The sequence below is a fragment of the Acanthaster planci genome, linkage group LG16 (assembly GCF_054643075.1).
Source record: "Acanthaster planci isolate LZ-2023a linkage group LG16, COTS_SCS, whole genome shotgun sequence".
Classification (NCBI taxonomy): domain Eukaryota; kingdom Metazoa; phylum Echinodermata; class Asteroidea; order Valvatida; family Acanthasteridae; genus Acanthaster; species Acanthaster planci.
The window spans coordinates 2171763-2195617 of NC_141792.1; the positions used below are offsets into that span (position 1 = coordinate 2171763).

At 43.9% G+C, this 23855-nt stretch overlaps 1 protein-coding gene across 1 annotated transcript in view; it reads left to right on the forward strand.

The window, feature by feature from the left end:
* The window catches only part of pik3ca (phosphatidylinositol-4,5-bisphosphate 3-kinase catalytic subunit alpha), a 61103-nt gene extending 37248 nt beyond the window's left edge, over positions 1 to 23855 (forward strand). Inside the window, 15 exon segments of the mRNA XM_022229825.2 lie at positions 298 to 531; positions 1048 to 1239; positions 3385 to 3657; positions 5102 to 5214; positions 6420 to 6501; positions 7012 to 7176; positions 7609 to 7712; positions 8159 to 8327; positions 9378 to 9606; positions 11482 to 11560; positions 12878 to 13048; positions 13455 to 13572; positions 14411 to 14559; positions 15182 to 15458; positions 22752 to 23855. Of these exon segments, the coding sequence (XP_022085517.2) occupies positions 298 to 531; positions 1048 to 1239; positions 3385 to 3657; positions 5102 to 5214; positions 6420 to 6501; positions 7012 to 7176; positions 7609 to 7712; positions 8159 to 8327; positions 9378 to 9606; positions 11482 to 11560; positions 12878 to 13048; positions 13455 to 13572; positions 14411 to 14559; positions 15182 to 15446 (2343 nt within the window). The 3' untranslated portion in view covers positions 15447 to 15458; positions 22752 to 23855.

Sequence of the window (23855 nt, forward strand, 5' to 3'; positions counted from 1 at the left end):
AAACATGCCTCGGCTTTGTGCCTTTTTTCTCACCATGAAAAATTGGGAAGGGGAGTACCGGTAGAAACCATGCATTCAAATGTAATTGGTCAGGCACAACGTGCGTCTCCTGTGCCAAAATGCACCCATAACTCTGCACCAGCACATGGTTAGTTCCCATGAAAAGGATTGTCATTGCTGTGTAAAAACTTCCCCTTTCTTCACTGGATTACCGGCACGATGAAATCGCCAAACAGGCTTTGCATTGCAGCCATGTTTAATAAGCTACGCCTCTCTCTCGTCTCGTCTCCACCGCAGTACATCCGCCAGTGCATCCTCCGAAAGAAGACACCCCAGCTCATGCTGATGTCGCGGGAGAGCGTCCTCAACAGTCTGCCCGACGTCACCTTCCCCCTCCCTTCCTACATGAGGCGGGCTCCGCCCACCCTCCCCCGGGACAACTTGCAGGCGAAGTGTCTCTGGGATGTCAAGGACTTGTTCAAAGTCAAGATCAACTGTGCAATGTATGTTAACGTCAAGGAACTGGACAAGGTTGGTACATGATGGCCAGCTTATTTTGAAAATAATGCCAAATTGCAGACAAATTTATAGATGGGAAACTTTATTTTAGTTGTTCACGTACACTGTACCTGTAGCTTTACATGTACCTTGATGGGTCATGTCACCAGTCTCCCGTGACTAGCTTGTGGAATGTCTGTGTGTCTGCTGCACATTGAAAGATCTGATTATTGTATTTCTTATGAGTCAATTTGTCTTTTGACTGAAAGAAGAACAGGGTCTCCAAAACTGTTGTGTTGTGACTGGTGTTGTGTCTGATCCTGTGACTGGTCATGTGTCTGGTCTTGTGACTGGTCATGTGTCTGGTCTTGTGACTGGTCTTGTGACAGGTTATGTGTCTGGTCTTGTGACTGGTCATATGTCTGAACTTGTGACTGGTCTTGTGACTGATCATGTGTCTGGTCTTGTAACTGGTCTTGTGTCTGGTCTTGTGACTGGTCTTGTGAATCCTAGAATTGTTGAGATGAAAACAAATGTGGTTTCTTCCAGATTTATGTGCGTTCAGGGATCTACCACGGCTCTGAGTCGCTGTGCCCCCAGGTCATGACGGAGCACGTCCCCTGTTCCAACCCCCGCTGGAACGAGTGGCTGACCTATGAGCTGCGTGTCCACGACATCCCCCGCAGTGCCCGGCTCTGCGTCTCCATCTGCTCCACCAGCAAGCGCAAGGGAAAGAAGGAGGTGGGTACTTTTTTCTGAAAAAATAATTCCGTGCCTGGGACAAGTTTGTTGGTAAGTGAAACCCTAGACTTGAAATCGAGTCGTTAGTCGGTTGCGTTTGTCGTCCGGAACAATATGAGTCAGCATGCTGCGTGGCTTTACAGTTAGTGCTGAGCGTTCCACCATACCGTGCTGATTCGGCCCGGATACGACACGTGGTCGTGGGCTGCTCACTACCGGGATTCGGTGCCTGCCTAACGACTTTTTCAACCCGATTCTGGTTGGTATTCACAGCATGCAACAACTGCGATGCATATTCATATACCGGTATTTCCATGGAGAGCTCCAATGGTAGCTTACACTACATAACAGGTTCATCCATTTTATACACAGGAATGTCTACATTTGATTAGTGCCACTTTCTTTCATGCTGGAATCTTGCATTAATATCTCTTTTAATACGACGTTTGTTGCGAAGTTAAACCCTCGTCAAGTGGTTAAGCAGGAAAAAACTCTTCACTGATCATGTCTCAGCAGGATACCAGCCACTGGTACTGATAGTGTGCTTCACACTGTAACCCGGTAACCTTTATACTGGTAACCTTATCACACGCTTAGCAAACTGCCGGGAACAATGTGACCGGCTCTGCAAAAAGGTATATTATGTCACATTTGTTGGAATTTGAGTTATGTACATATACATGTATATAATCAAACTGCTCACATCCTAAGCTTTCATTTGATATGTAATTCATCCCAGTGGCATTTTTTGTTTTGGATCCATTTGCATATTCATATAATTTCATGTTATCACACATACTTTTTGAGATAATGCCCTGTAAACATGACGAACAGAAACATTAAACCTCCTGCTGCTGTAACCATCAAAAACAGTCAAAAATTTCTTCCACTTGATTTGCCCCAATACACAGGCACATCTGGGAAATTTGACTGATTTTGACTGACATGACAACTGGGTCAAGAATGTAGCTTAGCATAGGAGGGTTAAACTTAAATTAGACACTCTCTTGGTTTTCCTTAGCAACAGAGGCTCTCTGGTCAAGCAATTGGCCTCAAAATATTTCCAACTATTTTCAGCCTCGGCACACGGAATGGGCCATCATACGTTTTTGCATTGCACGACTTAATACACCGTTTGGCAGAGCAGGTCACATAATTTCTTTCTCCTCTTGAAGGCAATACGGTACCACCATTAAACATCGTCAGCTGTCAAGCACTTAGTAGTCAGTCAGGTCAGACATGCTTGTTTGCCAAACAAGTGACTAGATTAGCAAAAGTGGCATTTGTGTATCAGCTGTGATAAAGAGAGTACACGTATCTCTGAGCACCGTTGGACTTTGCTGCCATAATATTTGGGCCCAAGGGTAAACACAAAACATATGGAGTTTGTACGATTAAGTAATTTCAACTCAATGCATGCATTATATGTCACATAATAAATAGGTTGCTGGCCAGATTTCATGTACAGTAGATTACCCGTTGTAGCGCTCTCAAGGAGACCTAACAGAATTGAGGCTTATAACCGCACAGCGCTGTAACCGACTGGATGGATGCGGAACATGTGCAGTGCACATGTGCACATGTACTTTTATGTACATTTATAGATACATGTGTCTACATGGACATGTATGTCATGTATGTGGAATTTGTTTACATGTATTGGCAGATGTATGTACAGTAACTTTCGTAGTATATGCCTTGTGTCCGTTTATCTCAACGTTTTTGTGACGCCAGTTAAAAAAACACCAAATTTCTTCAAACACCGCCATGGAACCTTGTGCATGCTGCATCGCGGCTCACACACTTCATCCACACCCACCACGACATCCTGACTGCTACTGCGCACCCATTCATGGACAGTCCAATCGCTGACTTTTTCCAATAACCACGTGATCGCAGAGAGTGATATGTCATCAGAAAACAGACCCAACATGTCACGCCAAACACAGTCGGCGAAAAGACGAGATTTGCTACATGAAGATACTCATACAATATAACCGGCTGATTTTATTTATTGGTAGAAAGAAACCTTCAGGTAACAATACACAGTCGATTTTTGGGGGGCACAACAAGTCAGTTTGACCAAGGGCATGATTTCACATTCATTTTGTCTGTTCTGTTCTCTGTCGGTTCTGTTGTTTACAGTCCGTCTGCATCGCCTGGGGCAACGTCAACCTCTTTGATTACACCAACCGCCTCCAGGCTGGGAGTCTCCGCCTCTACCTCTGGCCCCTCCCCCAGGGCCACGACGAGCTGCTCAACCCCTTCGGCCAGACGGGTTCGAATCCCAACAAGGACGCGCCCTGCCTGGAGCTAGAATGCGAGCGCAACAAGTACAGCCTGGTCTTCCCCCAGTTCCAGGAGATCAGCGACCACGCCAACTACGTGCAGTATGGCGAGGAGTGCAGCCCGGTCTTTGTAAGTCAAGATACCGACCTCAAAGGAGCCAGGGGGGGGGCAGTGGTACTTGGAGCATTCCTTGAGGTTGGGGCACAATTTGTGATGGTGTCAATTGTTACATGGGTGCCGTAAAAATGAACAGCTATTTCCTTGAATGTGGATTCCAAATTGACATTGTTATACATCTTGCAAGGCTGAATACACAGGTGTGCGTTATTTTTACAGGGTAAATGACCTACTATACAGGTCATGACAGGTGGTAAAAGTTCGGGATGTAACAGGGACACCGTCACAGATGGTGCCCCAACCTCATGGAATGACCCACTTCCCTTGCCTTCCGCCTCGGCGACCCGGGCTTCAAATTCCACCCATCCCCAGCCCAGGTGGATTGGGTTTTCAGTTCCCACCAGATTCCCTTGGCTTTCCCCACAGTGTTTTTCCAGGGTTGTCCTTCCACCTCTACAACTTAGGATGTCTGATTGTCTTCTGCCCCCAGGGTCCTGAGGGAAAACAGGTTACATGTGCATCTGATAGGGCTTCACCACTGTTGAATAGTGGGTTCGTAGACTAAAATGCCCATTTAAAGACAGGCGATGACAGAATGCATTGACGGAAGACAGTGTGCGACGCAGTCAGTAGGGGGCGCCAGACCTCGGTGGCTGTGGCAAGGCCGAATCGCGTGGGTGCAAATGATCCTTCATATTTCCTGGGTTACGATGCGGAGGGGTAAAACGAAAAGGTCGATTGCCCTGTCGTAATATGTGACACAATTTTTTCTTTCGGAAGCTCTTGGACAAGCACTGAGCATACAGTGTTTATTAATACATACGTTGGGTAAAACCCGTTATAAATTAACATCTCCCCAACGCAAAAAGAAAAAAATACATCTTGAAATAGTTCGCAGCTAATACTGCTATACCTGACTCGGACCGGCCAGCCGACCACGGCAAGCTTGGTGGTCGAGTGGTTAAGACATCTGCACTAGTAAGCAGGAGGTCGTGGGTTCGAGTCCCACCCGAGTAAGCTTGTGACTTTTTTCGCAAGCTCTCGGACAAGTACTGAGCATACAGTGTTTATCAATACATACGTTGGGTAAGGGCAAAACCCGTTATAAAAAAACCAAAACATATTGTGAATTCTAGAATTGGTACTCGGTCGCGTGTGCATAGGCATTGGTGGTATTGTATCTGCACCGAGCGGAACCAAGTAAGAGCGTAACTTTTCTAGCAATGCAGAGGCTCCTTTGGTGGGAACTGCACTTTGCTGGTTCTGAAGCGACCATGAAATGCAAGCGTTACAGTCGCATTGCTACCAACAAAATGAGCGCTCCCCACCAACATGGCTCTTTCCATCTGACGAGGGGGTGCTTCTGCTCAAAGCGGATAGTGCAGGTCTCGACCCAGGTTGAGGCAGACTTAAGCCTGGTTAACTACATTACGTAACCAAGTCTCCCCCCCCCCAGGAGCCAGTTCAAGAGCCGACCCTAGAGGAGGCCAAGCAATTGGACGAGATCATCGGACGAGACACGCTCCACGAAATGTCGGAGCAGGACAAGGAGTTGGTCTGGAAATACAGGTACTTACAAACTGTTCTTCTCTGCCGGGACCAGAGCTGTTTATAGAAAGAATTGTGACATGCGTGACTCCATTGTTGGAACCAAAATGGAGGATTGTGTGTTGCCCATGGACAACTAGCACACAGTAGCCGCATGTAATACTGTACACATAATGAACATCCATTTTGGTTCCAAAGTTGGCGGTACGCCCTCTATACAAAGCTCTGGCCAGAACAGATGCAACCATATGCAGCAAGGTATGAGACGGAGATAACCCCCCCTGCTTTGTGTTGGTCATTGTCTCGCAGGAATCTGGGGAATTCCTTTCAGACATCTTGGGGGGGATGTGTTAAGTAACAATAGTCTGGAATGTGTATAGGGATTGGACATGTTGGGGGGGTACCCCTCGGTCTCATTTCTTGCTGGGTATAGATGCAACAACCCCAACTCCCTAGTCTGGTTCCCTGCCCCGACATTTCTAATGAAAGAGAAGTCTAGGTGCTAGCCAGTATCCTGTAATCTATTCATTTCTGAATACACTAGAAGCTCAGTTCAATTTTAGTGGAATGGCTTCTCTGCCTTGTGCCATGTTCTGAACAGTGGTGGCTACCTGACCAACGATCTGTTGTAAAAAGTTATGGAGAGGGGGATCACTGTTTTAGGGTACCAGACTGGTCGTGATAAAAAAAATCACGTCTTCATCTCCGTCTTCAGCTCCATCTGGACCTCCACAATCCATTGCTTATATCAACTGTGTCACCAAAATGAACATTCTTCAAACTGTTGCCTCACAGTAGACAAATGGATATTCGTTCACAGTAAATAAGTTGGAATTGAGCTTTGGGTCTCAACTCGGAGGGCTGCGTTCGTAACACTGAAGCCTGACTCAGACGATAGAGACAAAGTCAACTTTTGGAAAAAACCTCATTAATAGGCTTCACAGGGTCATTCGCATGTACTATGGTGTTATTACAAACCAGTGCGTTTGTATTTGATTCCATCACAAGTCCCGGCAAGTCCGTCACAAGTCATCCAGGCTTTAGTCAAGTTGCAAGCTATTCAATTGAAACTTGTGATGAAAGCAATCCGTTGTCATTGTCCGCTCTGTCACCTGTGACCGGTATTGTGAAAGGACATGACCGCATCTCATCAGCAATAGCCAATGAAACCAGCCAAGAGAGAGGCTGGTACTTTCAAACCCTCCCTGTTGGTGTTCCTTCCTCAGGTCATACTGTAAAGTTCGACCAAATTCATTACCAAAGCTTCTCAACGCTGTCAAATGGAACTCAAGAGATGACGTATCACTGGTGAGTTACATGATCCCATCCTCTTCGATCTATTCAATAGCAAAAACTTACACCCTTCCGTCCTTGACACTCAAAACCCTTTAAGGTTGACTAAAACATGCTCTTGCTAGAAGACTTCGATCACACACATTCAAATGCATTTCAAGCAATCCTCAATCGTTATCGGGACTACTTTTTAATAAAACCTTTCGCAGTTCAGTCAATCTCAGGGCTAATGTTTGCAAACTCTGCCATGTTTCATTACACCTCGCATGGTCTTTGCTTTGGGATAGAGGATATTCGAACAATCTCGTAAGAAAAGCCTGGAGGCTTTTGTACAATTTGAACCAGTTTCTGTGAATTTCAAGCCAACAGTTGACGGGTTTAAGCAACATCTGTAAACTTCCGACAAAGAATTTTGATTATTTTTTTTTCCTCTTTCATGTTATCATTCGCAGCGCATCGCCATATTCAGTCAACAGCTGTCAGGTGAAATTATTTCTTTGGTTTTTGTCCCTTTTTTTCTCTCAGCTGTACATTCTGCTAAAAGACTGGGATCTGGTAGACAATGAGACGTCTCTAGGCCTCCTAGACTGCAGCTACGCAGATCTCGGTGTGAGAACCTTCGCAGTGGAATCGCTGGAACAGAACCTGACGGACGAGGAGCTGCTGCAATACATCCTGCAACTTGTTCAGGTACTTGCCCTCGGTATTTGGTTCCAGAGGGAAGTTCTAGAACTTATCAATTCTAGGAGCAGTTCAAGAAGTGGTAGATTCTAGAGGAACTTCCAGAACTGATAGATTCTAGGGGAAGTTCTGAAACTGATAAATCTGAGGAGCAGTTCTAGAACTGACTGATTCTGGGGGAAGTTCTAGAACTGATAAATACTAAGTCAACACTTATATTGAATTCACATGAACTGATAAAAACCACTTGCCAACCAAATGCCTAGTTGGGTATTGAAGGCACATATTTCTCAATATTCAAGAAAAAAGAAAGTGTCTTCAATTTGTGGGGCAAGAGGGACAAACATGATCCAATGTTGGATCTTATAATGCACGTTTTGAAATGTTCTTTAAGGAACTTAATTATCGAAGGGACGCTGGATTTATTTTTCTTCCTGTCAGGTGCTGAAGTACGAGTCCTATCTGGACAACCCGCTGGCACGGTTCCTGATGAAGAGGTCACTGTACAACCACCGCATTGGGCATTTCTTCTTCTGGCATCTCAGGTGCGCGCTAACAAACCATCCCTTCTCAGTTGAATTTCTTAACATTAGACACCTTGTAGTCGTCAAACAGTAATTGCTGAGAGAATTATTGCAGGATATGATTTCAGTTTTTAAAGACATCTAAAACAGCTAAACAGAAACAGAAACCAAAAATAACACTTCATCAATATCCAAAATCTGTTTTTCTGCCATTTTGGTGTTTTCCTCTGAGAACTCATTTCAGACTTTTTTTCCCGTAAACGAACCGGTTTTCTTTGATTGACAGCTTCTTTTATGCAGGGGCTGTATAACCGTACATTGAACTCAGTTTTAAAGAATTTTTCGTCTTTGAAGGTTTTGAACTGCACAGAGAAGAATTTCCAGATTGTAATCCAGTTTGTTTTAGGTTTTTTGTAAAGATTATAAGACAACTATTTTCAAAATTCAGTCAATTTTTTTTTCCACAGGTCTGAGATGCACAAACCCAAGGTCAGCCAGCGATTCGGCCTGATGCTGGAGGCGTATTGCCGGGCCCTGGGACCCTACCTCAAGCTGGTAGTCAAACAGGTTGAGGCCATCGATAAACTGACAAACCTGACAATATCGCTCAGCGTGCGCAAGGACGACACCAATAAAGTGAGTCCCTGACCTTGATCTTCATCAGATGTCTCTACCAAAAGTGGACTGTGTAGAGGCTTTGCGTGGCAGCCATCTTGCAGGCAGTTCTTTTATTCAACAGGGAAACCTCTTTTGTACATGCCCTGTGGAACAAAATCACTGGCCTGCAAGATGGCAGCCGTGCAAACCCTCCATACCCGAATTCTGTCTCAAAAACAAAGCGCTCGATCAATACCAGAATAACGTTGCAAACAGAGTGCTAGAGTTGTGTTTCAGCTGAAGTCCTTCTTACAGTTCAGGTTTGTGTCGTGACCTTGCTTTGTTCAGTAAAGTGGCATTTTCCGGGGGGTGGAGGTTGACTGTGAAACTTTGTTTATTGGTGCCGTAATCCAGTTTCTTGTTTGTATTACTTTTACCGTAGGCCAATTTCCTTGTTCGCTTAGTGCTTTGGCCTGCTTTCAGTTTGTTGTTTTTGGTTTTGTTTTGTTGTTTACTTTGGCTGGGTTCCCTGTGCGACACTCTGACAAGTTCCTTTTTGATACATTAGTCCACTTGCTTCAGTGCACTTTGATCTGTGAAATCGTTTTTGATGTTCCTGGCGTGCAGGTAGCATCTGTATTTGATTTTGCCCGTTGACTCTATTTGACACCGAGGTGTGTTTTTTTTAAAAACTGGGCCTGGTTTCTCATTCAATACGTTTGGTTTCTCTGTGGGCTCATGTGGTTTTGTTTGGTTCTTTACATATGTTCCTGGTTCTTTTTCTGAAACTTGGAACTGGTTCCATTTGTCTTTCTTTATAAGGATCATTTTTCTTACAACCTATTAAATGGTCAGTTCACACCTGGCCTGAAAGCTATCATGGATGCAGCTTAGTGATGCCGGATCTAATATTCCTTCCTCAGATTTGAAGAAGTTGAACCTGTTTCAACTCCAATTGATTTTTCACAACAAACACTTTCTGCACGGTTGATAAAATGAACCCTCAAACCTAGTTCACTTTGTGGGAATTTTTTTCCCTACTCATGTTCTTCAGCCCCATTTTGACGTGGTTCCTTTGATACCTCGTAGGACCGACTGAAGTACCTGTCCGATCAGATGCAGCAAGCCGACTTCATCGACGCCCTCCAGCACTTCCCCCTTCCCCTAGACCCCCACTTTACCTTGGGCCGGCTCAAGGTGGAGGAGTGCCGCATCCTGTCCTCGGCCAAGCGCCCTCTCTGGCTGGTTTGGGAGAACCACGACCTGATGTCTGAGGCCATGTTCGCCGACATGAAGATCATCTTCAAGAAGGGCGACGGTGAGTTTTCTTTTTTTTTTTTCCAAATCCTGGTGTTTTTGTTCCGTCCTCCGCTTAAAGACCCATGCAGTGGTCGTTCTCTTCTGCATTTCATGAAAACTGTAGATATCCTTTTGAAGTTAAGTGTTTGGAAAACCCGCTTTTTAAACATGCACAATTGTCCGAGCTTTCTCGAACAACAGAGGGCGCTGTTGCTGTGATGTCAGTCAGGGAAGACATTGTGCAGTTTATATCAATCTGTGAGACCAAATTTGTTCATTGAAAAGATTTCTGAGGAAGAGTTGATTTATTGCCATGTACTTTAACATACAACAGTGCACCATTTGAGGAAATAAAATTTAGGATAGCCAACTATCAGAAATTTCACAAGTTTTTTATGTGGGAAAGTCCGTGACATCACAGTGTTGCTAATGAATATGGAAATTTGCATAAGCATAAAAAACCAGCGAGCCCAAAACTAACCTTTGGAAATACACGTAGCACACCAAAATATGAAATTAAGGTCAGTGTGGGCACAAAGGTGCATTTTCAAGGGTTTGTGGTAGAGCTATGAAATAAGTTTCTGGCATTTAGTGTGCTGTAACCAAATGGAAATGCTCAAAGCATTTGCCTGAGGGTTAACAGCATCCTGTTAGAGGAGGAAGTTGTCTGTAGGGTTTCAGCTCAGGCGATGAAATTAGAGAAATTGAATACTTAATCTGAAGACAAATTTGAAGCAAAGATTTGGAAAATTGACCTTTCGCGAAACAGCTCCAAGCTTGGAAGTTTCTCGTTCTGTGTAGCACATTTCGATGCCCATGTTGCAAATTACACACACAACCACACACAGTTTGTATCTGTATCCCAAGTCCACATTCTAGGTGCATGACTTCTGAAAACTCGGAATCACCCTGTTCCATTTTGTACATTTCCCCAAATCTCTGGACCTGTTTCAGTGACCTAATTTTAAGGTTGATCATAGGTATGTGATTGCAACAAGATTTGAACCTACAACTTTCAAAGCCCAAAACAAGATTTGAACCTACAACTTCCAAAGCCCAAAACAAGATTTGAACCTACAACTTCCAAAGCCCAAAACAAGACTTGAACCTACAACTTCCAAAGCCCAAAACAAGACTTGAACCTACAACTTCCAAAGCCCAAAACAAGATTTGAACCTACAACTTCCAAAGCCCAAAACAAGATTTGAACCTACAACTTCCAAAGCCCAAAACAAGACTTGAACCTACAACTTCCAAAGCCCAAAACAAGACTTGAACCTACAACTTCCAAAGCCCAAAACAAGACTTGAACCTACAACTTCCAAAGCCCAAAACAAGACTTGGACCTACAACTTCCAAAGCCCAAAACAAGACTTGAACCTACAACTTTCAAAGCCCAAAACAAGACTTGAACCTACAGCTTCCAAAGTACAAAACCCACCACTCTACCCATCACTCAATGGCAGTCACCGTCCTTTCTCATTCTGGTGGAAAGTTGTTTTGCTTGTCCTTATCCAACTTACGTCGGTCTTCCTAGTTAAACCTGTCACAGGTGTAGTCGAGTCCATCACGAGTCCCTGCGAGTCATTCAGTCCTCGGCCTCGCCACAAGCTGTTCAGATGAAATGAACTGTGGCAAAAGCATTCCTTCGTCACCGTTCACCATGTTACGGATGACTGGTCTCTCGCGAAGGGACTTGTGAAAGAAGTTGTGATGGACTAAACCACCTGACCAAAGCCTTTAACCCCTCCTGCCTCATCGTCATTTAGACATCGCTTTGAATCGTTCAGAGAGTCGTGACGTAATCTGTCAACAAAAAAGCAGTGAGTAGAGAGAGAGGGAAAACAGAAAAAAAATCTCACTGGCGTTTCTGTCCAACAATTTGCTTTTGCAGATTTGCGTCAGGACATGTTGACTTTGCAGACGTTCGAAATCATGGACAACATCTGGCAAATGAACGGGCTGGACCTCAAGTGAGTGACCGGAGCGGCTAAAAAAAAATCTCATCATCCAAAAGGGGTAGAAGACTGACTTTGCCGTGCCCACGAGCAAGAGTGTTAGTCACAGGAGGGCATATTCCAAATTGTCATTTTTAGGCATATGCCCCAAGTTGCGTACTGTACTAGGGCACCAGAGTTGTAGAGAAGTTGCTCCAACTGCTTTTTAGCTCAAATATTGAACTGTTCATTGCAAGAAGCGCTCAAAAAGTGCTTGGTTTGTACTTCTTCACAAAACATTTATCCTCGGGTTTGGTTTAAGGTTCTTGTTATCCAGAGTTTTAATGTCTTGTACATTTACTCTCTGTACCGTTTAGCTTTATCCACTGCACTCAACCACCTTCAATATTCCTTTCGTGTGTGCCATTTCGCATCTTTCACAACAGATTCTCACCGTTTAAGCCTTACCCACCTTGAGCAGTAGCACCCCCTCATTGTTTGAACAGAGCCATGTTGGTCGGAAGTGTCCATTTTGTTGGTAGCGATGTGACCGTAACGCTTGCACTTCCTAGTCGTTCGCGAACCAGCAAAGTTCAGTTCTGACCAAAGGAGCCTCTGTTGCTAAGAAAATTGTGCCCTCCCTTAGTCCGGCTCGGGGCTCATTCCGGATGCAAAAATTACATCGTATAGATATGTTTGGCAGAGTACCTACTGCTCATTTGGCACAAACCGGCCATCTCCCAATGCAAAACAAACATCTCGTAAGTGAAATACTCCAGATCACGCTGTGGTATGCTGTGTATTGGGAACGATCACTTTTACAGGGTGTTAGCATTTCATCTGACTCGGAGTTGAAGGCTGAGTTTGGGCGGCTTGTTCTCATATGTTCACGAACAGTTTAATTCGTTGTTTTCGGGCCAGCCGCTTGAACACCGGAAACACACAACCGGTTGTCGCTGACAGTGATAAGCAACATGCAATACGGCGGCATCCATGTACGTTATTCGAGAGTTAATGTTTGGATAACTAGACTGAATTCTTTTCTGTTTAAACAGGCACATTTTTTTCTGTGTTACGGAAAATAATCGATGTTATTTTCCCATTGTCTCTGGCTTTGTAAGCCATCTCTCTACTTTTTGCAGCTGTTCAGAAATCAAAATCTCACGCGTTTTTCCGTGTGTTCCTGTAAAACCCTGACAAGGAGGTGGTGTGTGATCCTGTTCCAAGAACAGTGTTCATGAGTCGTGTTCCCGCCGTTCGAGCGCGAGAACAAGAAATCCGTGTCAAGAACAGGCCGCCCGAACTCGACCAAAGATCCCAGTTACATTCTGTTTTTCCACCTCTGTCACACAGCATGCAGCCCTACAAGTGTCTAGCGTCCGGCAATGCCACCGGCCTCATTGAGGTGGTTCGGAACTCCTCGACGATCTACGACATTCAGCACAAAGCAGGCATCATGGGAACATTGCAGCTGAAGAGCAGTGTGCTGCATCAGTGGATCAAGGAGAAAAATAAGGGAGATCAGTAAGAAAATCAGCAGTTCTTTTCGATATTTGTGAGTTTGGATGGTGCTCTATGTGATATTTCACCCCAGCTCTGTTGGTGAGGCAGCGTGCTTTGTTTAATGGTGTTGCATGTGATATTGTACCCAAAGTGTGATGATGCACAGACACATCTAACTTTTGCTAGTGTTGTGTTTGATACCATAAACATGTTCTCTTTATGGTGTTGCATGTGACATTGTACCCAAATTGTGATGATCCATGAATATGTCCTTGGTTTTCTATGGTTTTGAATGCAAAACTGTTGTCAAGAAAAGGAGGTTCGGTAAACAAGCTCTTCTATTAATGGTGTTGTATGTGATATCGCCCTCCGGAAGTAGAGGCCCTATACGCTTTGTTACGGTGCTGAATATGATATTGTCCTCCAGGTATGATGATGCCATAGACATGTTCACCAAGTCCTGTGCCGGGTACTGCGTGGCTACCTTCATCTTGGGCATAGGAGACCGCCACAACGACAACATCATGGTCAACGAGAACGGACAGGTACGACGTACCCCGTGCTTTTTAAGGGGCGGGGATGGGGGGGGGGAGGAGGGGCATCGTGTATTAGATGCAAATTTGACATGTTGCTGTAAACTGTGGCTGAATAGGTCGGTCGTGGTATTTAGCGTCAACAAGCGTCAACACACACAAGTAGTGTCAACAAAGAGTCAATAACTTGAAAATATCCTCTATAGATTTAAAAGTGGTTTTTTTGTATTTCAGAGACTCTAAAACTTGCCACTGTGTAAGAAAAACACCAATTTGCTTCCAAATTCTCGCGGGAAAACAAACATTTTTTGCAATGTATGGGGCCCGCCATCTTTCTTTCCTCTGCCGAAAACAAGATGGCAGCCAGTCGGACTGCACAAACAGGCCCAACATTGCCACTCAAATCTGAACATTCAAATATCATTTCAGATGGATGTGATACATTGAATTTGCTATGTACTGTAGGAGCCTAATAAACATTGTCAAGAAAAATCCTTGCATAAATATGCCTGAATAACTTGTTGATGCTTGTTGACGCTAAATAGCAAGACCAGAACAGGGTACTGCCCTTGACAAGTGTTGTCAAAGCCCATCGGCTCCAAGTACAGTAAGCATCAACTACCTCCCCCCCTCCCGCAGTAGGGAATAATTTTGGATAGTCAGAGCTTCCCTCCAATCCCTGTTAGTCTCCTGTCCATTATTGTTTTTCAGTAAAGTGAAAAAAGAACAGAATTTGAAAGCATACAAAAAAGGAGGTTTGATTTACTGGTGAAAAAAAGCGAACCAGATGAAGTTGTTGATTTCAATTTTAAAGGTCACTCTTGCATTCTCTGGTGTTGTCTTGTGACAGATTTTCCACATCGACTTTGGTCATTTCTTGGGTCACATCAAGAAAAAGTACGGCATTAAGAGAGAGCGAGTCCCCTTCGTCCTTACAGAGGACTTTCTGCGAGTCATCACCAAGGGCAACGATATTAACAAGAGTCCGGAGTTCAAAAAGTAAGCAGTTGACAAACATAAAAGAGATTCCCCTGCTGAACTTATCTCAAAGTTGGTTCCTCACAAGAAGTACACTATCATGTAAAGATGTACATGCATTCAGCCCTCACCACCTGAAGGGAGCTTTTAGTCTGCCCCTGTGTGGAACCACAGGATGTCACAGCTGTGGTTTAGATTCTGGTTCTAAAACTGAAATGTAAGTTCTACAACACAATATCAAACACTCCTTATGATATTGTCTGCTACTTAAGCTACTCCACTCTCTGCCAAGTTCTCTCCATCATTCCAACCTTCTCTTAAGCACAAAGTTCTAGAACTAGAATCCAAATATTTGAGTTGCATTCTTTTACTCTGCCTGGATTCCAGGAGTTCAGCTGCTCAGTCCACCCTCTTCTCTGATATCAACGTTCCATAATTTTAACCCTCTAGCAACAGACAAAGTTCTAGAACCAGAATCCGAACCTTTGAGTTCCATTTTTCTTCTCTGCTGGGATTCCAGGAGTTCTGTTCATCATGCTTTATCCTCTGATATCAAGTTTCCATTATTCCATCCCTCTTCCAACAGACAAAGTTCTAAAACCAGAATCAAAACCTTCAACCTCTGTTCTCTCACTGTCTCAAGGTTTCAGGAGCTGTGCTGCTCCGCCTACCTCATCCTCCGCCGCTCGGCCAACCTCTTCATCTCCCTCTTCTCCATGATGCTGGCCACGGGCATCCCGGAGCTGCAGTCCATCGATGACATCTCCTACCTCCGCAAGACCATGGCCGTGGAGAAGGAGGAAGCCGAGGCCCTGGAGTACTTCATGAAGCAGCTGAACGAGGCGCACGGTGGGGGCTGGACTACCAAGATGGACTGGCTGTGCCACGCCCTCAAGCACGGCATTTAGGAGAAATTTGAGGTAGGTTTGATCAAAGGGTGTGGTTTTTACATCTTTTAAATAGAATGAGTGGGGCTGTTCTAACTGTGCCACACCCTCAAGAACTACATCGTGGAGGACTTCAGAGTGGGCTTTGTTGAGGGTGTGGTTTTTACATCTTTTAAATAGAATGGGTGGGGCTGTTCTAACTGTGATGAACTGACTGTGCCACACCCTTAAGAACTACACCGAGGAGGACTTCAGAGTGGGCTTTGTTGAGGGTGTGGTTTTTACATCTTTTAAATAGAATGGGTGGGGCTGTTCTAACTGTGATGAACTGACTGTGCCACGCCCTTCAGAACTACATCAAGGAGGACTTCAAAGTGGGCTTTGTCGAGGGTGGGGTTTTACAGATTTTAAGGGATGGGTGGGATTAGACGGCCAAGATGGACTGGTTGTGCCACGCCCTCACGCATGGCAGCTAGCAGGACCCTGATTTAGGGGTGTGGCTTATGGAGGTTTTAATGGATTGGGCTGGGCTGGTCCATCAAGATGGACTGTCTGTACCACAACCAAAGTTGTGGTTTTACAGGTTTGATGGAACCGCCTTGGGTCAGGGTCCAACTCTTGGTTCAGTCTAAGATTTGTCTCTGACACGAGAACCACTTTGAGGCCTGTAATGTTGAACTAATACTCCTATCGTCGCGCCAATAGCATGGAATTCATTGTCTTGATGAGAGTTGTCCAGAGATATTTTGCTCACCGTAGCTAGAGCCACATATGTAACAGGGTTTCAATCAACCTTCCTCCTGTGGCGCTCAGGAGAGGATGGGCCATTGAATCTTCAGTTAGATTTGTGTTTTTTGGTTTTTTTTTATTTCATTCATGTTATTTTTCTAAATGTGAAAATCTTTACCAACATTTAACAAAGGATGTTCACACCTTTCACACAAGTGGGAAAAACATTTTCATTCCTTTTCACACAAGAAGGGAAAAATTGTCACACCTGTCCATGCGGATGGGAAAATACTTTGGCACCTTTTCACACGGGTGGGAAAACAGCGTCATACCTTGTGAAATATCGCTTTGGATGTAAAGAGGAATTCTTTCCAAAAAAGCCCTGCTCCCTTTCTGTTCACAAGTCTCAACCCTAAACGGTACCTTCCTGTGGCAGATAATACCACCTTCCCTCCCAGCACAAGTATCCCCCTCCAGCTCTGCAGTGAGTCAGGCCCCAACCATCAGAACAGTTAACAGCTATTCAAGCTCCGACTATGTACATGTAAGCTCTAAAAAGATACCTTCAGCTTGTATTTTTTACAAGCCCAAGACATTTCCACAGACTGGATCCTAATTACCAGCCTAATCCTCCGGCCATTTCTGTTTTTCTAATTCCCGGCCTTGACTTGCGTTAAGCCAGTAAAAACTGCAGGGGATAATTTGCCTAATTTTAACCGGGGAGACTGTGGGTATCGCTGAAGGACACTGCAGACATGATGGGACAGGCCACAGAGGGAATTACCTGACTTCTTTGCTCCGACCGTATGACCTGCGTTCGCTTCTTTTTTCCTTTCATGGTCGATTAAATTTTTAGCCATCAGTAAAATATGGATTGTGCTTATTTAACTTTAATTATTTACAAGGGATGCCAGTGATGTTTTAGTATTCTCTGCTGTTTAAATTTACTTTATTCTGTAATGTTGACCAAGTTGTCCTTTTCACCTGGAAGAATTTCACTGACGTAGCGTAGAAAGTACACATACCTGGGCTAGAGAGCTCAGTTGGCCAGGCGCTCAAACTGTGGTCAAGAAATCGTAGGCTCAAGTCTTGTTTTGCGTCAAATTCTTTGTTTCGCCTACTGTAGCTGACAGTGCTCTCAGTTGTGTGGGTTGTTTAAAAATGTTTCCCGTGGCGTTTGTTAAAGATCATGTTGTGAAACATTGTTTTTCACAGACCGACTCTGTTTTTCAAAGAGCTTTTCAAAGATTTGTCAAAATCTGAGTGACATTTCTTTACAATGCCCAGCGTTATGTAAAGAAACAAACGAGAGTCAGTTGTCCTATTTGCAACTTATCTCAGGAGATTCCCCGCCTTCTTTGAAAAAAAAAAAAGGACACTTATCTCAAAACGTTTTGCTCAAAGGACAAAAGTAATTCCCGTCTCCCACAATTCCAGATTAAGAGATTTGGCCTTTATCTTACCGTACCACTCTTGGACGTACCGTATGTTAACCATCCCCCCGGCGAGGCAGACGAACATTGGCTCCATCAACCTCTCATTTTTTAAAATGCCAGAGGGTGGATTGGCTTACTTTCCTTGGCCAGAATCTTTTTGAGGGCGTAGAACTGATAATAACCCAAAAAAACACCCTCTTTGCGATGAACAACAACTGTTCCTAGTCTGATTGGGGGAGGAGGCATTTTGTGGTACACGTATTTGTGAACAAAATGAGAGCAAAGTCGCTTCCAGCTCTTTCCTATTTTGAGGGCTCAGAGTGATATTGAAGTCAAGGTCAATTTGGGGGTTTTGTAATATTTGGAAAGAGTAACCCGTCTCCTATTTAATTCCAAATATTTCGCAGCATCACATATTTAAAAATGTCATCTTCTCAGCAATTTTGACGATAGCATTATTCGTGCCGGGTTTGAAATAATGAGAACATAACGAGAACAAAGACGCTAAGCTGCCAGAATAATGCCACGCTGCCACCTTACACTTTTACCCAAGTGTTCCATGTACATACTGCTGGAAAGCTCTCTTTCTGCTGAATTAAAATACCAGTATCTCAGGTTTTGAAAAGTCTGACTTTCAGCTCATTTTGTGGTGACAGGTCACATTTATGGAAGCTGACAAAAAAGCTTTAAATTGATCAGTAGACTTCATTTTTAACTGATACTTCAACTACTCATTTCAACAAGAAGTTGTATTTTTCAGCAGACAACTTCTGTTTCAAGGGTTGATCTTGAGGAGTTCAGTAATATTTATGTTGTTTTTATTTTGACTGTAGACCTTAAAAAAATATATATATCTTTTATTGTGAACCCAAAATACAGAAATTTTGTAGCCATCTGTCTATTTTTATAGAGCTTAGAAATTGCATTGCAAATTTTTTTCTTTAGAAAATGAGACAGATGCCGCTAATGCTTTTTCCAACAGAAACAAAACATCTTTGAAATCTGTACTCAATAAAAGCCTTTTTTAGAAGGCCTACAGCCAATTTAGAATCCCTTGATCTAACCACCCCTCTCAGAAAAGTTGAAGAACTCCTGACGTTATACTCGTGTCAACCCGCATCCCTAAACCCTACAATGATGTTCAAATCGCTTCTTATCACATCCTGTTATCTTCCGCTCTTAAAAGGTTAAACAAATGTCGCCCTGGCCCCAGTCAGAAACGAGACAAGTGGCCGTGATTGAAGAAAGAAAGAGCGACATAAAAAAAAAATCCCTCTTGTGTTTTGACCGCGAAATGTCAATATTCTCTTCCGCCCGGCCATTCTTGCCAATTCCCACTTATTTTCTGCCTGAATGGAGCCCTGTCTTTTCCCCCCGCTTCTTTGAAGATCTCATCCAGATTCAGCCCAAGGATGCTACAGTAATGTGTGCCGTGCCTTTGAAACAAGGTCGTGCTCTGCCACAATGGGCTGGAACGATTTTAAGGTGGTCAGAATTTCTCCTCGCCATTGGCATTGACAGAATCATTGCCAGATGGCAGCAGTTAGCTCAGGAATGGACAGTGGGTTTGGTTGCCAAGTAGATTCCTTTGATTTGCCCATTAGATGTTTGCATACTGATTTTTGCATAAAGCCACCTCTTAATCAAAGTTGTCCTATCAAAATCTGGACCATCACAGCGCTCTATCAATTTATCTGGTCAATATTTATGTTCAAATTTCCATTTGTTAATCATCCAAAAAAGATTTACTCCAAAATGTCTAAATCTGAATATCTCCCAGTTTTGAGGCCTGCCGGTAATTAGGAATAGTTATTGTTTTCCCTCTGATGGGATATACAATTCCTCTCCTCAACTAGGAAATAGTATTGATGCTTTCTGATGCATTCACGCTTAGCATAAAAATGTCTGATTAGACGACTTCCCTCCTCAATATACCAAGCATGTAAACTTTGAGGTTTAATCTTCAAGGCTTACCATGCACCCCCCCCCAGCTGTAACCTGTCCTTGGCCCACATGTTGTCCCAGCGTGGGGCTAATCCGATTCCTTCATTCCCCCAATCCCAACCTGCTTAATCCATTTAATTGAGGCAATTAGGAGGTCACAACAGCTCCCCCCCCCCAAGAAAAAAAATCCTTGGAGAGTGTTCGTACACCCAAGCTCAAAAAAGCCTGCAAAGGCCCTCTATGATGAAAATGATGCAGATAAATGATTGAATTTGAGTTGAATAATTAAATATTCAGGTATTCCCTCAAAAGAAGGAAACAAAACAGAACAACTTAAATTTTTGTTTTTACACATGTTTTTAATTACAGAATGAAACCTTTTGCATGTATGTTTTATTTTTGTTTTGCTGACAAGCTGTTTTTGTTACTTGTTCGCTTTGACATTTACTGACATTAGCCAGCATAATTCTGTCACCTGGTCATGGGGCCCAATGGCTCTTTAGCACTAAAGACCTACTAACGTCAACAGCGGTCAACATTTCTTGCAGCAGCCAGCTTTTCATCACATCAGTCGTTGATTTACGAGGCCCAGTATTATATGCAACTAACGGCCTCATGGGCAACCGAGCCACAATGACTGCCTTGTGATGACAAACGTACACGAACAGACAATGGCTCTTGAGGGAACCGTCAGTGGGAGGGGGGGTTCTCATTGTTACTGTTATCAACTCCTTTTTTGGAAATGAAGCCAAGGATTCCTCAAAAACACCCTAGACACTGCAGCTCCCAAGCCTGAAGACAAAGAGAAGCAGTCACAGTTTCAGAGGTGGGAGGAAAAGCCCCGACAAACATTTGGAGCCAAAAATGGTTTTGGATTTTTGCCAAGACTTGAGCAGCCCACAACCGGTGCTCCGCATGCTTCAGCGAGAAGGCCAAAGCTGGCTTGGGACAGTCCAGCGATATTGGGTTTTTGAAACTAAAAATCAGCGCCCATTTCATTGCCACAATTGACAGACACAGTTTGTTGCGTCCACTCTGGACTGCGACAGGGAATGCCAAGTTTGTAAGAGCATGAAGGGCGATGTTTGTCCCCCACCCCCAAACTAGAGCTCCCGCGCTGATCCACACGTGGGAAAAATTTTTTTGTTGGTGCTGAATCTCTGGCAGTAAATTTTTTGCCATCATCGGAGAAAAAAACTGCTAAATGTTACACCCCCCCCGACCCCTTGCTTCATTTTGGGAGCCTCTCCCAAGTACCATACACGTAGTTGTACTCTGCTACAGGGTCAGTATGTTCGTCCAGCATCATTATAAATACCCCACTTTGGTGTTTTCAGTTGAAAAATCTGGCACTCTTGATGCTCGGGCGAAAAATCACCGACCGAATTCACGTTTCTTCCCCCACGGCCGCGTACACTCCTGTCACTAACGTGGACATTACATTCAGCTTATCCCCGATAACATCTTTGAAAACCTGGATTTATTTTTTTTTTCCGTGGCTGAAACAAAATATACATGTATACCGTACCAGTCCTTTTCTTACCCCCAAGGGTGATTTTCTGAAAAATGAATGGTTTGCGACTTGGGGTTTGTCGCGGTGGAAGTAACCGTCAGTGCCTGTAATCCATTTTTAGATAAATTGAAGCTCTGCAGGGCCCAGGGGTGGGATTTATTCAGAATAGGCGCTCTCGAAAAAAAAAAAAAAAATTTCTCACCAGAAAGTGCACCTTTCAACAGATGCATTGTAATGCCAGCAACGTTTGCTTGAGTGTAGCATTTCTGCTGAGAATCTCACTGATGCAGGTTTGATAATGGATCATAATTTTTTTAGGGGGGGGCGGACAATGGCCGGGGGGAGTCTTAATTGCGGAAGTCAACACATACAGAGATGAACTGCCACAGGAACGAACCAAGATGTACAATTTATTAAATAACACTATTGATCCCCTTTTTCTAGGTTTACAAGTTGTGCCACAACTGTGCGAAGATGCTCAGAATTTCTGATGCCCATCTGTGAAACCGACCAGGCAAACCACATTCCCCTCGTCCTTCAGGCTGTCCCTGCCCCGGGTTGTTGCAGACAGTTTTTTTTTTCTCACTGTATCTTGGGTAAAACTTGACCTGCAGGTGTCAATTTTAGACTTGGGCTATTTACGCCGCCGGTGTTTCATCTTGGCGCCCTCTTGAAGCCTGTAGATTTTGGACTCCTTTATGTCACAGGTCACGGTCATTCTTAAAACCATATGCAGCAAGGTATGAGACGGAGGGAACCCCCCCCTGCTTTGTGTTGGTCATTGTCTCGCAGGAATCTGGGGAATTCCTTTCAGACATCTTGGGGGGATGTGTTAAGTAACAATAGTCTGGAATGTGTATAGGGACTGGACATGTGGGGGGGGGTACCCCTCGGTCTCATTTCTTGCTGGGTATAGTTAAAACGAAGGAGATTGTTTTCCCAATGGGGATGGTTTTTGTGATCACAAATTGAAGTCGGAGTGATAGGCGTGGGCTTGCGGGGTATCTGTGTTTAGCAGACCATTCTTATAACAAGGTGCAGTAAATTATTCTTATTTAAAGAAAAAAAATGAACATCTCCCCGATGACGCAACTTGCGTCTTGAAAAATACTTACACGTTGGTCAGAGAGAAAAGGGGGTGTGTATTTGTACGGCAACCACCCACTCCAAGTGTGTGTGAATGAAATTTTCATGCTGTGGTCCAGCGGTTAGGGTGTCCGACTGACCTGTATGGGCTCCATGGGTAACACTGTGCTTGTGTCCCCAGGCAAGGCACTTTACCACAATTGCTCTCTCCAAGAGTGTAAATGGGTAGAGCTCTGTAAGACAGAGAGCAGATTGTACTGATCTGGGTAATAATATCAGTGCTTTCGATCCCATGGTAGCAAGGCTCTGTACATAGATATGTGACCTGCCATGGCATATTGAGGAATGATCCCCATTTATGACTATTTGAGATATGCATATGAGAATAAAGAGGAAGGAATGGGCTTTCCAGTGATACCATAGCTAGAGGAAATCTTTGAGACCTAACCTACCTACAAATAAAAAAAAAACTGGAAAAATTAATTTTCACATGATTTTTTACATATTATATCTAACTTCAGCCGCCAATTACCCATTGAAAAGAAAGACACTACACTTTACATGATATAAAACGTACTGTTTAGCAAATGGCACTTGGTTTTTTTTTTATGTTTGTAGATTATTCTCTTTGGGCGACATTTTCAGATGGAAGATTTTGCTCCAAGGGAGTGTTTGTCAGGAAAGTCTCAGCCTCGTACCAACCTACTGCATCAACAATGCACAGTGCACCAGGAGGTAACCTTTTTCAAGTGGCGGAGTGACACCCAGGGCAGAGGTCGATGACTAACTCCACGGAGACCTCAGCCACTTCGTCCCGTGTTGTCGTGCGAGACTAGAGATTCCCATCTCTGAGCTTCAGGCCGGCTTGAAATCAGCCATTTTAACACTGGGAACTTGAGATGGTAACCGATATCACAAAAACTGTTGTTGAACTCTCTCGCGATTTGTCCAGCATAGTTTCATCTGATAAAACGCTTCATCCCTGATCGGTTTACATTCTCAAGAACAAGAAAAAAATTTTAAAAAACAAAGGTGTAATCCGGATTTGTGGTCAAAGCATTGATTCATCTTTTCCCGTGGGAAGAAGCCAAAAGAAGTATTTGTTCCAAGGACTGAAGCTAGGATTTGTTTTGTGCAGAGATAAGAGAGGAACTCAGGACGGTTGGGACAATGAGTCAGTTGGCCTGAGGCTCTTACTTTGCCAGAGGGGACAAAAGTAGAAAAGATAAAATGAACGGTTGCAAACATCTTGTTACTTTCAGAATGGTCAAATTGCTGACAGATGGTTGTAACAGTCAGAAAAAAAAAATGGAAATTGAAGTGGGCTTGACTGTCTTAATGTCGTAGATGAAGTTGCATATCCAGGATAAGCGGAAAATACCATTCGAATTGTAACTCTCGTGGCAGGTTTGTGAGAACCATTCTGAGTCCTGCAGAATTTGGCATTCTGCATGAAAGTTGAAACCAGTCATGCGTTCTTTGCATTGAAACTTCCAATTGGCACCAGACCCCATGTGAGAGTAGGACTGGCTAGGATATGCCTTTTCCAATCTTGCAAAAAAAAAAAAACAGCAAAATCCTATTCTATCAGTCCGTCGTCAGACCGGTGGCGCTGATCTTTTAAGTCTGCCATTTCAGGGCCTGATGGCTGACCACAAACATAGATTTGTGTCAGTCACGCGGGCACTGCAATTTCTTTTGCTGCAGAAGAGAAGTTAATAT